Source organism: Pteropus alecto, unplaced genomic scaffold (genome assembly GCF_000325575.1).
Source record: "Pteropus alecto unplaced genomic scaffold, ASM32557v1 scaffold38, whole genome shotgun sequence".
Taxonomy (NCBI): Eukaryota; Metazoa; Chordata; class Mammalia; order Chiroptera; family Pteropodidae; genus Pteropus; species Pteropus alecto.
The window spans coordinates 6,096,605-6,112,072 of NW_006442512.1; the positions used below are offsets into that span (position 1 = coordinate 6,096,605).

Genomic DNA, 15,468 nt, shown 5'->3' on the forward strand with positions numbered 1-15,468 from the left:
GTATTGTTGTTTAGTATTATTAAAACTCATTTTGATCCTCAAATTTTTACCGTTATCTTCATATTTTATTCCGTAAACCCTAGACTCACAAATATTCATTAAAGATGTTATTTTTATTTATTATTTATTTACTTGTTTCTTTATTATGAAGGTTAAATGCCACGAAGTAGGGGGCAATGTCTTAACCATATGTGTGTTGTCAGGCCCAAGGGCCTCTTCCATCCTAGTCAGAGGGAGTGCTAACCTTCTTTTCGTTCACAGAATACTATCCATCATTTTAAATCTTCCTTGTATTTACTGCTTTAGCACATACTCTATGGAAGTTTTCATCTCTGAACTTTCAGACTTCAGAGAACAGTCTTTTTTCTCTTTGAATGGCATTGCTTTCTGAAATATTTAGACACACAAATTACTTCACTCAGTTTCAGGACATTGAAGAACACAATCCTGGGGTCCTTATCTTATGGGTTAGATGTGAGTCTTGTTATTTCACTGTTTCTCCTCATAGTTTTGAGTGGTGTGGAATTTCAATTTACGTTATAACTGACTTTTTAAATTGTGTTTGTTTGGAACAGGAAGAGCAAGAGCTGGATCAACAGGGAAATGAGGTATGATTTTGGGTTGGAGTCTCTACTACAGCACTCTGGCTGCAGTCCAGTTCCCAGAACATTTTACACACAACTCCTAATTAAAACTGAAAAGGCTAAGACAAAACTGCAGGCTCTGGAGTCAGACATTCTGGTTTTGAATCCCAACTTTGCCACATAGAACTGTAACCTTGGAAACATTTTGTGCCTCAGTCTCCTTATCTGAAGAATGGGGATAATTGTCCCTACTAAGAGACAATTGTTTTGAGAACTATACGTAATATATATGAAGAATTTAGACAAGTTCATAGTAAATACACTACCTGAGTACCAAGCATTTTGTCTCTAAATTTACTTGTTTTTAAATATGGGCAGTCTTATAGACAGCCCATCAAATGGGAACTCTAGGAAGCCCTAGGGTTTCTCGTTAAGAACAAGCAAGAGAGAAGGCTATTCTGGCCCTGAGTTTTTCAACTTCACCACTGTGAACATTTGGGGATGGATAATTCTTTGTTGTGGGTAGCTGTCCCATCCTTGGCCTCTACCCACTAGATGCCAGTAGCACTGTGCCCTCACCCACCCCACTCCCCCCCATATTCTCCCCAAGTTGTGACAACTAAAAACATTGTCCAGTGTCTTTTGGGGGGCAAAACCCTATGGTTGAGAACTACTGGTCTAGCCAAAGCATCAGTCCCATTTCCTTGTAATGGATTTAAATCTATTCGTGGTCATTATTGTGCTTCATTTTAATCCATAGTAGTTTTCTGCAACTTGAGTTATATCCAACAAGTTTTTTCTCCCTCTCTCTTAAATGTATTACAGGTGCTATTTTGAAAATCACTGTTGTCATTTCTCTTTATGCTAGGCAAAATTATAAGTAGTAAAGAATATGTTTAAACACCATTGGTCTGAAACACTTTGGAGCTATAAAGTAGAGCTTAAGACTATCTATCAGAAAAGGATAAAAATATGTTGACATATCAATTTGACAAGTTTAGAGTTTTCCTTTTTTAGAACTGATGCGGATTACTTTAGTAATTGTTTTTGTTTTCCCTTTTTAGGAAAACCTGTTTGATTCTTTGACAGGGCAGCCACATCCTGAAGATGTACTACTGTTTGCCATTCCAATATGTGCCCCTTACACCACCATGACAAACTATAAGTAAGTCATCACTAGTTTACTCAAAACAGCTGAGACAATAATGATTGAATTGTTTTATAATCTCTCTTTAGTAACATATGCAATTCCTTTTTAAAGATACAAAGTGAAACTTACTCCTGGAGTTCAGAAAAAAGGAAAAGGTATTTAAATTTTTTTTTTGAATTATGATTTTAAATATTTCTTGACTGAACAAAAGTAGATTCTTCTATTTTCTATTTACAGCTGCAAAAACAGCCTTGAATAGTTTCATGCATTCTAAAGAAGCAACAGCAAGAGAAAAAGACTTATTCCGCAGTGTTAAGGTAAATTATTTCTCCATAACTTTCTGGAGGTTGGTGTTGCAACTAAAAATGGCAGCAGTTATAATTTGTTGTTTTTGTTCTTGCTTCACTTAGTAGTTGCAAGTTGCGGCTATTATTTTGGTAGAAAATGCTGTCTTACTTGAAAAGCAGTATAAAATAAGTAAAATTTCAGGTGAAAATTTGGAAATCCCTTTCTTTTGGTAGCAGAGGATACATAATTGTCTTAAGAAATATGACTGACCACATAGAACGTGAAGATATTCAGTAATTTTTTTTTTTAGGACACGGATTTATCAAGAAACATTCCTGGCAAAGTGAAAGTGTCTGCACCCAATCTTCTGAATGTAAAAAGGAAATAGCTGAAATGAAATCTTAAAAATATTTGAGAAGAGCCATTTTATAGCCTTTTGGAAGTTCAGAGATGAAAACACCACGTAACAAGACTTCTGCATTTAAAAATGAACTAAACATTGCCTTGCTGTATTCGCTAAAAGGACTTAGTTTTCTTCCAGTTTTATATAGAAGAGACATTGTCTATGATAGGATTTCATAAAATATTTGTGGACAGATAAATGGTAATTATATACATCTATAATTAATTCTCCTATATTTCCTTGAAATTGGGAGGTTAATAGTAAGTATTCATTTCATGTTGTAAAGAAACTGCATAGTGAAATGGCTCAATTGCTTAGACTGTTGACTTGGTAGTCTGCTAATATATCTCTGACTCACAGGCCATTCACAAGTTTTTTTTTTTTTCTGGTGGTGGTGGGGAATGGAGGCAGTTAAACATTTAAGATTAAGAACTGAAGGAGTAAATTTCTTTCTGCCTTTACCTGTACTTGTCAAAAGTATATTAGACCAGATTTAAAATACAGATAATTCCCATGACTCAGTTTAAGAAACAGCACCAAGAAGAAAATGATCATTTCCATGCATTCATACGCCTTCACTTTTTGTCTTCTTTCTTGTAAACTCATTCATTTCTGTACCATTTTATTTTCCACCTCTAGTAACTTATCAGTAGCATGTTACAGAATATCTTAACCTGTAATATAAGAAGTGCACTTTTAGGCTTACCACTGAAGACTCCTGACCGACCTTTCTTCTTCTGACAGAATGGAGAATAGTCATACCTTATTTCCATTCTTTTATGAGCCACAAAAGTTACTTTTTAAATGATCAGAAAACAGCTGTCTATAGTCAACATGACCACTTACCCCAGCCCCTATACCAAAGTATTAAGATCAAAGTACTGAACGGCTGTTGGTCTTTCTAAAATTTCTTTTACCAGCTTATTAGTCCTCCTATTTTTCCAACTTGAAATGTTTAAAAAAAAAAAAAAAACTAATGTAATTATGTAGCCTAGTGTTGAATGCACAATAGACTACACTCGCCATGAAAAAAATCTAAAATTTTTAAAAAGTATAATGTTTCTACAGATATATATCTTGACATTACCAAAAAGGAAATATAATAATCATTTGTTGGGGATAAAAAGCCCTAGTATTTTCTTTTGTTTTAATAGAAGAGAGTTACTGGTGTTAAATACATTTATTGTAAAGTTTTAGACACAAAAATAGGTTCTCTAGGCCATTCACATGCACATTAAAACCAAAAAGCTGCAAAACTACAACAATGCATATAATTATACAAACAGTGCCACTCTCTGATGTTTACAGGATTGCTGTCCATGCAAGGTGATCAGAGGCATTATCTCTGAAGTCTTAAGATCCAGAAGTGTTGTTACTACCAAACCTCTGATTAACACTGTGAAGTAAGTGTTTTGGAAGGCAGTTCCATGAGTTGGCTAACATTTCTTTAAAGCAAATGACTGCTTCTAAGCTTAGCCTGAACGTGAACAAGGAAAGAGAAAAATAATTTCACTTTACTGTTTAGAAGTATATTCACTTAAAAAACTATTAAACATTTTCTTTAAAGATTTTCATAGGAACTGGTTAGTTGTATCAATGAAAACCTGTTATTGCCCTTAAATTATCCATAAACCAGGTTTTTCAAGAGCATTACTTGAAAGTGTTAAGAAATGCAATTTAAAATAGTCTAAACACCAAGTAAAAAGTTCTTCACCTTACAAGAGATTTTGGTTGAACTGAAAATATGAGTACTTCATTACTGTGTGCCTGAAAAATAGATAAGAACACATTAAAAAGCAAGTACTCCACAAGTAAATTTCAGCATTATGAACTGTCCTTTAACACAGGGTAGTATACTTACAGCTCTGTGATGGACAAGGAGGTTATTGGCACACCCACCAAAAACAATTACTTCTCCTTCATCACTGGCACAAGCTGTATGCCATAATCTACATTTAAAACAAAAGCTTGAGTTTGAAGTCACCCAAAACACCAAAATTGATCATTTACACTACAGAACAGAAATGATGAAATAAAGACTAGTGATCTTTAGTTCAAAACATGAAGGTGAGACGCAATTATCTTAAGGAAACATAGCTAAAGTTAGAAAAATGTCTGTTTTATCTGGATGTTATCATTTTCTCTGATCCAGTCCTAATTCATGCAATGAGGGGTTTGAAATGAATGGACTGTTCTCTAGTCTTTGTTAGCAATAAAAATCTTATGGGAGATGAGTGGTATATGGCCTCTTCTTCTTCCTCTTTTCATAGATAAGGCCAGCTGGCCGTACACAAAACATCTGAGAGATGCTAAATCTTCATGAGTAAACTAAAGTATCTAAAGGCCTGGTAATTCTAGAGAAAGAATTATTTGTGCCAAATGAAGTCTCAGTGGCATGACAGTACTTAGGTGAGAGGCTTAGAAAAAAATGCAAGCTGACAAAGCTAAAGGTGCCTTGAACACCAATTCTGACTATCTCATTTCCTTTTCTGTTTAGAAGTCTTTGTAAAAGTTCTTTGAGATTAACAACAAAAATATCAGTGTTTAATAGGCTCTTTGATTGTTTGACTTCTTAATCTTTATTGTTATACAGGGTTACTCTGCAAATCTAATTGAAAGTTCTTTTTTTCATATACATTCTTTAAGGTTTTGAATTTCTAGTTTTTAATGATAGACCTAGATGCAGTTCAACTCACTTAGGTAAAGAGCTTGATTATAAATTTCAACTATCAGTAATTTTATGATAAAGGAAGAAGTAAAAATCAAAATTCAGCCCTATTTTTCATACAGAGATGACCAAAAAGAGAGTAGCTGATACTAGGATAACATTAGTTTTCTCTCAAAAGGTATGATGTTTAAACTTACTGAATGCTAGGATATTTATTAGAAGAATGATAGATTAAATGCAGCCAAAATTTCCTCAATCATTCAGTCTTATACACCTCTGTGGACCTCATTGTAAGAATTACCTTTTTTTAAATAGTTCATACCTTGGTTTGTCAATATAGGGATGATTAAACTGTATCCATTCATTTTTACTGATGCAGTAAGTCCAAGCATCACCTGATTAAAATAGAAAAGAGCTGTGAAGTGTATTATTCTGTCAATGTGACATTGATATTTAAAGGGCACAGCTTTAGCAAGAAAGGTAATAAGTCAGATTATGAATAGATACAGAAAGTATATTTCCTTTTTTGCTCTCTGCAATTAACCAATTAAGCCCTTTGCATGTCTTAGCCCTTCAGTGGGGTTTTCAAGTCCTCCAGGTCATTTCTTTACAGGATGGATATGTCATAATATGAAAACAATTACAGGTACCTGTTATAGGATCAAAATTAATAGCAAACCTTCTGATCAACTCTAGCCCTGATATCTAAAAGAGACTAATTTTTCCAACTATATATTATATGTGAATAATATATAATGATTTCTTATTTTCAAAGGACTTACTTAGTGGCTGTTTATCAGTGGTAAATCCTCCAAAGAGAAAGAGATGATCTGAAGAAACTGGTGTTAGTGTGTGCCAGGATCGGCCAACTGGGCATATGCCTTGTGGAATTCTGAAAATAATAGCTAAGTTAAAATATCTATGTTTAAAAGCAGTTACTGTATTTAATGCAGAGGAATAATGAAGTTTTCTTTTAAAATTTATATCGAATTAAAAAGATTTTAAATTTAAAATCTTGGTATTAACTGCATGCTTTAGAATGAACTATTTTCTTTGAAGTTGGAGTCATCTTTAGACCTTTTCTTTTTTAACAAACACTGAGCACATGCTATGTGCCAGACACACAGTTATGGGAAATGGAAATAAATTCCTCATTAAGGATCTAGTGATCATGTTTACTTAAATTCAGTTACAGAAAATTTAAGCAAGTACATTATATACTAATAATAGAGAATAAGGAAAAAGCCACTGAAATTTTGAACTTTTCTAAGTAATTATCTAAAGTGATACCTACAATTCATTCCACTCCCATGTATCCAGATTGAGATAGTGAAGATCATTCATTCTAGCATCCTAAAAAAGGATAGTTAGTTATCATTTTGAATAGTGCAAAAGCAAGTCAATATACTGTCTCTCTGTGTACTATAAACTGTCTATATACTCACTCGATATCTGCCTCCAAACACAAAGCCTTTGTTTCCAACAGTTGCACAGGCATGGGCAGCGCGAGGTGAAGGTACTTTACCCTATTAAAGTCATATAAGCAATTTAATAAATACATGAACTTTTTATAATTACTAGAAAGTTTTCTCTGGATGTGGGATAAGAATGTGCAAGACACTTGAGCTTTTAAGCAGAAGTGCAGACTTCTAGTCAATAGCAATACTAAAGGCTGTCCACCAAAACTGGAAATTTTTGTTTTATATTTTTGAGGTATATTACTGAATGAGCTGTTTAATAAATGGAATGCTTGCTTTAGTTTTATCTTTTACAATAAAAGCTGGCACATTATATGGTATCTGTATCAGAGAAGAAAGAAATCTGATTTTGAGTAACTTAAATTGCAATATAGTGCTAGGTCATTTATTTTATTAGGAACAATACCATTTAGCATCTATTAAATGATAGATACTGGGTTAGTCGCTACTATGTTTATTAAACTTATTATGAGTTCTAGATTCTTTGGAGAATATGAAAGCTATGGCTCTTCTCTCTCCAGAAAAGAAGGAACTGTCAATTTTATACCACCTTCCAACTTCCCTTCTCTAAGTAGCATTGCTTTAATAATCACTCTTCAATAACTCACAGTAGTTATAGGCTGGCTCCAGATAAATGTTTCAGTGTCTAAAATATGTACATGATCATTCCATCCTCTTGGATGACTTGAATTCTACAGGAAATAAGAATCTCTGAGTTATTTCGCAAATAATACAAAATTATACAGCCTTTATCTGATTAATAAGGTAAAATGAACAAAACCACTAGCAAATAAAATGTATTATTTCAATACCCTAAGTAGGCCATATGCAAATATGAAACTTCACTTACCCAAAAAGATGTTTCATCAAATTCAAAAGTTCCCAATACTTTATCTTCAGGTAAATATCCATACCCTCCAAAAAATATTAACCTGTTTTATTAAAAAGAAAAAAAAAAAAAAAAAACCACTGAAAATTCAAACATCCACAGGTTAGGATACAAGAGAGTTTTCTTACTTTGTCATATCCTATAAATTGAGAAGTCACACTTGAGTATACAAAAATACTTATTCAAATAATAATGGCTAATATGGTTAACAGTTATATCTGAGGTGCTGTTAAGTGCTTAGATGTATTAACTCAATCCTCATATGGGCCCTAGAAGATATGTTCTATGGCTATAACAGTTATTGGCTAAGGATACTTGAATGGCAAACCACTTTCCACATAAAAACCAAACCTGTAATGCTGCTAACTCACTTGTTTTTATACACCCAGACACCAAGTTTGTCTTTTGATGATGGAGGAATTCCTTGGCAATCAATTCTTTCCCACTGTAATACTCTGTCTGTAGACCTTGAATCCAGCATATAGAACTGTCAGAAGCAATAATTTCAGTTAGATTTGGTTATGTGAAAGAAATTCAACCTTGGCATTTAATTTTACTGTGATTTATGATAATAAGAATGTCATCTAATTCAGTGCTACTAAAACTATGACCAGACTGGCTGCCAGTCTACAAACTACTACTGGTCTGAATATAGATAAGGAACTTGTGCCAGAATATAAATTACTTAAGTCACTAAGCATCCTGTTTAATTCAGCTAATCTTTTTTTCCATAGCCACACTTTTTTAATGAAGGAATGGAAGTGTGTTGATTTACATTCTGTGCTTTGGATAGGCACTTTGAGTTATACTGATCTAATTTAAGGTTATCAGGAGTGTATTACCAAAAAATCAGACTTAGCAATTTCACCTTCAGATTCGATTTAACAAACACACCTGAAGTGCCTACTTAACTATACTCTAGGAGCTAAGGATAAATCTTTAAAGATTGAGTATTGGTCTATCAAAGAGTTCACATCCAGGTACTTGAATAAATCTGACCACTGTATATATTTTTTATTTAAGACTCTTAAGCTTCCCTGTGATCGAACTTAAAATAATCAACCCTAGTCACCTGACATAAAATTCCTACTATTTCCCTGACCACCACCTAAAGCCACAGCTTCTTTCCTTCCCAAAGTTATTTTTCTCTCCCATGGCCCTGAAAAAGTACATGGCTCAATTACAGCCTATAGCACTGCCTCACCAAATCTTTTAGGCAGTCTTTTCTTCAAACAGAACTTAAAAGCCTTGTAAAAACAAACAGCTACAGTTACTAAAATGGAGGAGGAAGGGGCAGACTGGAGCCCACCTAACACTGTTATGCTCCTCCCAAGTTATCTCAAATCTTTACAGTTCCTAGGATTGCAGTTTGAAACCACCTCAACCATATGCTCCATTTATACTGATCCACTTGACATTTCCACAAACAAGACATCTGCTTATACCACTGCATCTTAATACCTCCATCCTGGCTACCCCTTCGAGTTATAGTATTCAAGCATCACCACTTGGGTGAAGACAACTTTTTCTGTTTCTCCATCCTACCAAATAAAATGTCAAGGATTCCTTTTCAGATTCAACAATATTTACTGAGCTATTAATATGAGCCAGGCTCTATGTATCTTCATCATATGCTACTGAAATCATTTACTTATTATGTGTCCCTTCTAGAATGTAAGCTCCAGGAGGCACGGACTGTATCATTCATCCATCTGTGTCTCCAGTGTCTAACCAAGTGCTCAAATGCTTAGTAAGTTGCCAAATAAATGAATTTATAAGAGTCTACCTATATCATATGCACCTTTCTGACTTCATCTGTCTCTCCCTGGCCTGAGAGAACAAGTGATTTCTTTTTCCTATTTGGAAAAAACATGGACAAAGTCTGAACAAGAGTATGTTATGGTGCCATATCATAGGAATGTTAGTATATTCAGTGTTCATTTATCTTTATGGCTTTCAGAGTGGTGGAGTATTAATTTCTACCCTGTTCTCATTGCATCTTGTTTTCATCTACTTTACAACTATTCATCTAACACTTCAAGTTTCTAAGAGAATAAGCAGCTGCAAACAAAATACAAAGAGAAACAACCTAGGAAGTTACTGCACACAGATTACCAACCAAAGTTGATTTTACAAAAGGCCTAGGTAAATACTGACTGGTAGACAAAATACTAAAGTGCACATTCTTACCACAATCAAGTATAACTGGGACAGAAATAACTACGGGCTAACCTTAAAAGTCTAAAGTCTGAAAAAGAATGAGATTGCCTTGAACCGTAATCCTTAGAAACACTAACCTTATTTGTATTGCCTCTTGAATGGTGTCCTCCAAACAAGTACAGCACCCTGTCTACACACACAGCACAGCTTCCTGACATAGAAGGAGGAACATCACCTTCAGTGTTTATTTTTTTCCTGAGGGGGACAGAAACTAAATGTAAATAAGCTTCCCAAATGGAAAGAAATACAAAACTCTTATTTTCTTCTATCTATATTCCCACAATAAGGGGGGGTTGGGGGTGGGGAGAATAAAATGAACAGGCCGACTTGATAATGTCTAGGGTCTCATCTAGGTCTCAAATTAATACAAAGAACTCTCTTCATTCTTTACTATTCCACAGGCTTTGCCAACTGGTCCTACACACAGGCACAGTTCTAAAAGCCTCAACGTCATATTTTATTCTAGGAGCATACCACTTTATGTTTTCAAACTAAATTGTTTGCTTTTTATTTACATGGCCATAAGTGGTTTTGTTTTTGTTTTTCAGTAGGCCAGGAACCCAAAAGGAAATTTCCTTGTCCTGACAGATTAATAGGTGTTTTATTCAGTCACTTCTAGCCATTCAAATGAATCTGATTCAGATTCAGACCTATGTAATACTAGACACTTAGGTAGTGCCTGAGTGCTTTGCATGTTTGAACTCGTTCTGAATCTAAAAATGAATCTATATCAAAACAAAGAAATCTAAGATTCAGAATATTAATAGGATACTCAAGGTCTGCTCACAATATCACTTTATGCTAAGGTTTTAATAAGTTTTGGCAGGCTATTAAAAATTCTTTATAGGGCTGAATTTTTTTTAAATGAAAAATTCCCCATTAAAGGAAAACTATTATAAAAAATTCCAATTTTCTAGAAAAAGATTAGCGAACAGATTAACACTGATTTGCTATGTGTGGAAATAACCCTTATTTTTTGTTCAACTCTTAAAACCAAGTGGGAATACTGTTCTAGTTGTGAGATCTGTAATATGTAGCATATGTAAAGCATGAAGTTCTCAAAAGGCAAACCATGGGGGAAGATTAGAAATCCTCAAACATGGCTAACCCAGCCTTTTGAGAATCACATTAATTCTACCAAGGATATACTCTTGAGTACCACTGTTATGAGAGTAGCAAAAGATCCTTTCAGAATATCCCGTTTGTATGGAAGGCAAATTTAAGTTTTGTTTTTTAAACAAAACATACTATTTCAGAGAGATCCGCATAGAAATTTTAATGTTAGAGCTCATTAAAATACCACCTTTATTTCTAGCAGATACAGTCATGAATTTTTTGCCTCATTCAAGGTACCGTATAACAAGATCTAACATTTTGAAAAAATACATAAAAGAATGGAACTTTTATTATATTTCCATTCCAGAATCTGAAGCCTCTACTTATTTTAATATTACTATGATACTTTATAGAGCCCTGAATAAAAATTTCTTCAGAGGTCATAAAAGCATCTAATAATTACTGAACTACTTCTGAAGAGATGCTAAAGTATCTAAGCTTAGCAGCTAAACTAAACTAGCAGAATATTCCTTACAGAACATATAGACAGCTTAGCATCTTTAAGTAAAATATTTTTATTCATTAGATTGGGTTTTACAGAGTTTTTTTTTTTTTTTTTTTTAGTCCCCCTTATAATATCCATGGTTACCATCTTCCAGTCTCCATGTTGTAGATCCACAATTCTTCTCTAGGCAGATAAAAGTCATATAATCCTCTGACTTGGTTACTACTCTAAAAAGAACCAAAAAAAAAAGCAAATATAAAAATAATTGGTATTGTACAGAGGCACTACTGTGATTTTTCATATTTAATATACTGTTATGAAAAATTAAATAGGACTTAGAATTCTATCAAATGCACAATCTTCCCCACCCCATGCCACATACTCAAAGTAATGCTTAATATAGACAGCTCCTAATTCAAATTTTTGATAGAGCAGTTGCCACAGTGCAGGTGCAGTGGTACAGGAAGTTAAGATATCACTGGGAAATCTCTAAAGCCACTTAATCATGAACAGACGATGCACCAAATGTCAACTGCAAGACTTCAGGAGAGATTACATGTGCCATGGTCAGCAGACTAAAAAAAGGTCTACCTTGAAAGTGCCTGACCCATACGAACACATGATGTACAGTTTTCTAGCTATTCTTTCTTTACCAAGATGCAGAGGGTAGAACTGCAAATATGCAAATATTAACTCCTTACACAAAATTTTAAGTTCCTTGTTCTGCTCCATTTCCTTTCAGGTAATAACTCTTAAAAGACTGAGCTTACCATATGCCAGACCTAGTTGAATGTTATCAATGGATTGCTTAGGTAATCCTCACAGTAACCCTAAAAAGTAGTTGATATTACAAAAAAAAGAGGGGGTTTTAGGTTTATAATTTGCCCAAGGTTACTTAGCAAATATGGTGGTACCAGGGTTTCAGCCTCCTTTCCCTGAATTTGCAACTTCAACCACTGACTGACCTCTCTAGCCTTTGAACCTCCCTTTCTGAACAATGTCAACATACAGTAAACAACTGCAGGTCACTGAGAATGGGTGTCAGTCTAATAAGCTTGAGTATTATACAGGAATAAAGCAGTTTACCATGTAAACATTTTGCTTTCCACTCCACCCCATCTGAGGGGAAAAGCTAGAAGACACAGCAGGCTGACCTGGAGTAGATCAGCCTGGCCTAGGGAGGAAAACGGACTACTGTGTAGGAAGTTAAGGTTTATTGCCTTCAAAACAATCTCCAGGCACTTCCGGTGCCTACTCTCAGGGTTCTAGCCAAAATGTGGGAGATAGCCTGTTCTGGACCCTCAAAAACACCATCAGAAATATTCCACTGTGACAACTCTCTTCCTCACAATCAAAGAAAAGTCCCATTCCCTCAATGCTGATTTTTACATACAGAAATTTGAATAAAAGTAGTTTAAGATGAATTGTGACTGACCAACAGATTTACTTTTCTCCAAAGGAATTATTTACTTTTTAATAAGTGTCACCATATACCTACTCACTTCCGCTTAACTAAGTACCCACTAAACATTCACTGGGGGCTACAGAAAACACTGCAAATTAATTAGGGCTAGCCAAAAAAGGGGTGTGTGTGGGTGTGTGTACACTTTTGTGATTAAACAAAATTAAGTAGTCAAGACAGCTACAGCAGTTTTTCCCATCTATCTTTTCAGAGTCATCTCAGAAGAGGTCAACTATAATTAGGTCAACTGCACCATAAGCTGACATCTACTGTCAGAGTCACAAAGCAAGTCATGGACTAGATTTCAGGCAATTGGGAGAAGATCATTTTTAGGACCAAAAAGGACTAAAAAGAATAGTTTTGGTAGAAATGGATAGAGCCACTCCAGCAAATGAAATGAGACAATTCTATAACATGAAGTGTTAACGGGAAGTTCTAAAAAAGCAAGAGAACTAGTGAGCAAAAGGTTTAGGAGACTCGGGTAGGAGTCCCCAGTCAGAGGTAGAGAAAGGTAACTACACTGTTTATGACTGGGGTCAAGGAACTGCACCCTATAGTTATAATTTTTATTTATTTATTTTGGTTACTAGTTGAGTTTTTCCAATTCATTTTCTTAACAGGCATCTCTTCTGAAAATTTCAGCCCTTTCTCAGCTGCAACCAAAAGGAAAATAGCCCTGAAATGTTCAGTGTGATGGCCATCTGCACAGGTGTAGCTGGGACTCCGCAACAGGCGGAAAGGTTGCTTAAGGCAATTTCTGCAACCTCTCAGAATTCCAGGGGGTTTTCCTACACCTCCGTCGCCCCGTAAGTGGCCAACGGTATCGGTGAGGCGAGTTACCCCAGCTCCAGAGGGCAAAGTGCCCTAGCTTGGCCCGAAAATAGGTAAGAGTGACGGCACACATCGTCAACTCTCTTACACACACCCCAACACTTTTTAACCAAAATATGTCTCGCAGACACGCACCGCCCAGCGCACCCTCCCATTAAATAACGCTCGGGCCGCCTCGAGCTATGCGCCTGGGGGTAGGTGGAGGAAAGCGGGCTTTCTGAGAAGGTTTAAGTGACAACCACTCAGAAGCCTTGGGACGGGTTGGGGGACTCGTGGGAAGGTTCCCACACGCAAAAAAAAAAAAAAAAACAACAACAACAAAAACAAAAAAACAAACCAACGGGCAGGGTCTCGACGTGGGGATGCGGGAGGCGGCCACTCGGGCCTGCCCGCCTGGCCCGCCGACCTGGTCCCAGGTCACAGCTAAGAGATGCCTGCCGCGGGCCGGCCACACTGACCTTGTAGCCGCCCCAGACGAACATGTGGCGCCCGTCGCTGACGGCTACGTGGCCGCTGCGCTCGGCGGGGCAGGTGAGCTCCATGGACTCATAGCTCTCGTAGGCTGGCCCCGGCAAGTCGTCCGCCCGCACATCTTCGTTGCCATCAGCCATCTTGAGGCTGCACTTTTTTTTCAACAATCCCCACGCCAGTAAGAGGGGAAAAGACAAAGGCGAAGGAAGAAATGCTCGGAGGCGAAAGGGACAGGGCTGAGGCAGCTCCTTCAGCGCTCGCACCCGCCCGCGCCCCCTCGGCGAGTAGTGTCTCTCGGCTGCCGGGGCAGCGGGGTCGCAGAGGGGGACAGCGTGGTCACCGCGGGGGGTGGCGGCGAGGGCACGGGGCCGGGAGAGGGTCTGCCGGGGGCCAGTACCAGCTTCCAGCCCGACCGCCCCGCCTCCAGCTCACTTCTAGGGGCCGACAGCCCTTGTTTACGCTGAGGCCCGAACCGCCCGTTCCGCTGACGCCACCTGCCAACTCCGGAAGTGCATCCCGCGCGCAGCGCCCCAGCGCCGGGTCCTCGCTGCTCCGCCCCAGGCCGGGGTCCTGAAGCTCTGTGACTCCCGGAGTTTCAAACGCGCTCCGAGCCTCCTTTTGCTGTGGGCACTACAAAAACATGCTGGATTTTAGCCTGTTTTTCCCCCCAAAATGATTTTCCCTTGTTCGATTGAGGAATGTCCTCAAAGGGTTTACCGCGTGGGAAGGGGTAGTGAAATTGCCCAACTGGTATGTTTCTAATTTCAGCCTCTTAAAGAGACAGCTAATGCCCCGTTTTCCTCTGGACGCGAGGACTAGCGCCTCGCCCCTCCCCGGCCGGAGGGCTCCGCGGGTTCCCGGGTGAGGGGCCGAGGGTGCGTCTCTGGCACCCGGACTTCGTGCGACCACTCCTCACCCCACCCCCAAACCGAGCTTGGAAAATTGCTAAAAAACGTTTCAAAACCCATCACTGCCCAGCCTTTCAGGGAGGATGGCGAATCTTGTTCACTGACACTTTTATATTTTATATGATACATTTCAATTTGGCCAAGGGACATTAAGAATTACTGTAACCTAAATTTGATTTTTCATCTGTAAAATAAGGCTGGACTAGAATACATCTTAAATCCCTAATGGAATGGTGCCTCTGTACTTGGATGTGTTTGGTTAGGGGACTGTGCTTTATGATTTCCTTGCCCATCTTCACGCTGGCATGGACACCTAGAATGAATACATTGGAAAACAATGTAAGGCCTTCCTCACTAAAATTACCACAGCCTGAAACCCTTTCCCTAGCCACTGCCTGTATGTTTACAACTTACCAAAATTTGAAGAATGGGTGACAGCAGGATTTCAATATATAACTTTTGGAGGAACAAACATTCCATCCATAACAGGGTGATTTTAAAAATGTTCCTGCTGTTGTACAGCAAAGGAAATCATCAACAAAAAGACAAACGACT

At 37.3% G+C, this 15,468-nt stretch overlaps 2 protein-coding genes and 1 non-coding gene across 3 annotated transcripts in view; 1 reads left to right on the plus strand and 2 right to left on the minus strand.

Moving 5' to 3' along the window:
* Positions 1–3,431, plus strand: part of NEMF (nuclear export mediator factor) — a 49,269-nt gene extending 45,838 nt beyond the window's left edge. The window contains exons 29-33 of the mRNA XM_006922679.3: positions 576–608; positions 1,649–1,749; positions 1,846–1,889; positions 1,972–2,051; positions 2,333–3,431. Coding sequence (XP_006922741.1) covers positions 576–608; positions 1,649–1,749; positions 1,846–1,889; positions 1,972–2,051; positions 2,333–2,410 — 336 coding nt within the window. The 3' untranslated portion in view covers positions 2,411–3,431. The remainder of the gene's footprint in view (positions 1–575; positions 609–1,648; positions 1,750–1,845; positions 1,890–1,971; positions 2,052–2,332) is intronic.
* LOC112471719 lies at positions 141–266 on the minus strand. Its single transcript, XR_003043390.1, has one exon. It is a non-coding gene; the product is annotated as a U6atac minor spliceosomal RNA (small nuclear RNA).
* Positions 3,432–3,586: 155 nt separating the features above from the next.
* KLHDC2 (kelch domain containing 2) lies at positions 3,587–15,468 on the minus strand. Its single transcript, XM_006922678.3, has 13 exons — positions 13,993–15,468; positions 11,386–11,468; positions 9,758–9,875; positions 7,832–7,947; positions 7,422–7,503; positions 7,180–7,263; positions 6,539–6,619; positions 6,388–6,446; positions 5,876–5,985; positions 5,416–5,488; positions 4,287–4,374; positions 4,140–4,192; positions 3,587–3,902 (listed from the first exon to the last, which is right to left on the minus strand). Exons 1-13 carry the CDS (start codon positions 14,143–14,145, stop codon positions 3,779–3,781), a joined length of 1,224 nt encoding a protein of 407 aa, XP_006922740.1. The 5' UTR covers positions 14,146–15,468; the 3' UTR covers positions 3,587–3,778.

Coding starts and splice junctions, on each gene's coding strand:
- KLHDC2 (XM_006922678.3), bottom strand. CDS start 14,145: ATGGCTGATGGCAACGAAGATGTGCGGGCGGACGACTTGCCGGGGCCA. Junction 11,469..13,992: donor TCGTCTGGGGCGGCTACAAG/GTCAGTGTGGCC, acceptor GGTTCTTTTTAG/AGTAGTAACCAAGTCAGAGG. Junction 6,447..6,538: donor TGTTTGGAGGCAGATATCGA/GTGAGTATATAG, acceptor ATCCTTTTTTAG/GATGCTAGAATGAATGATCT.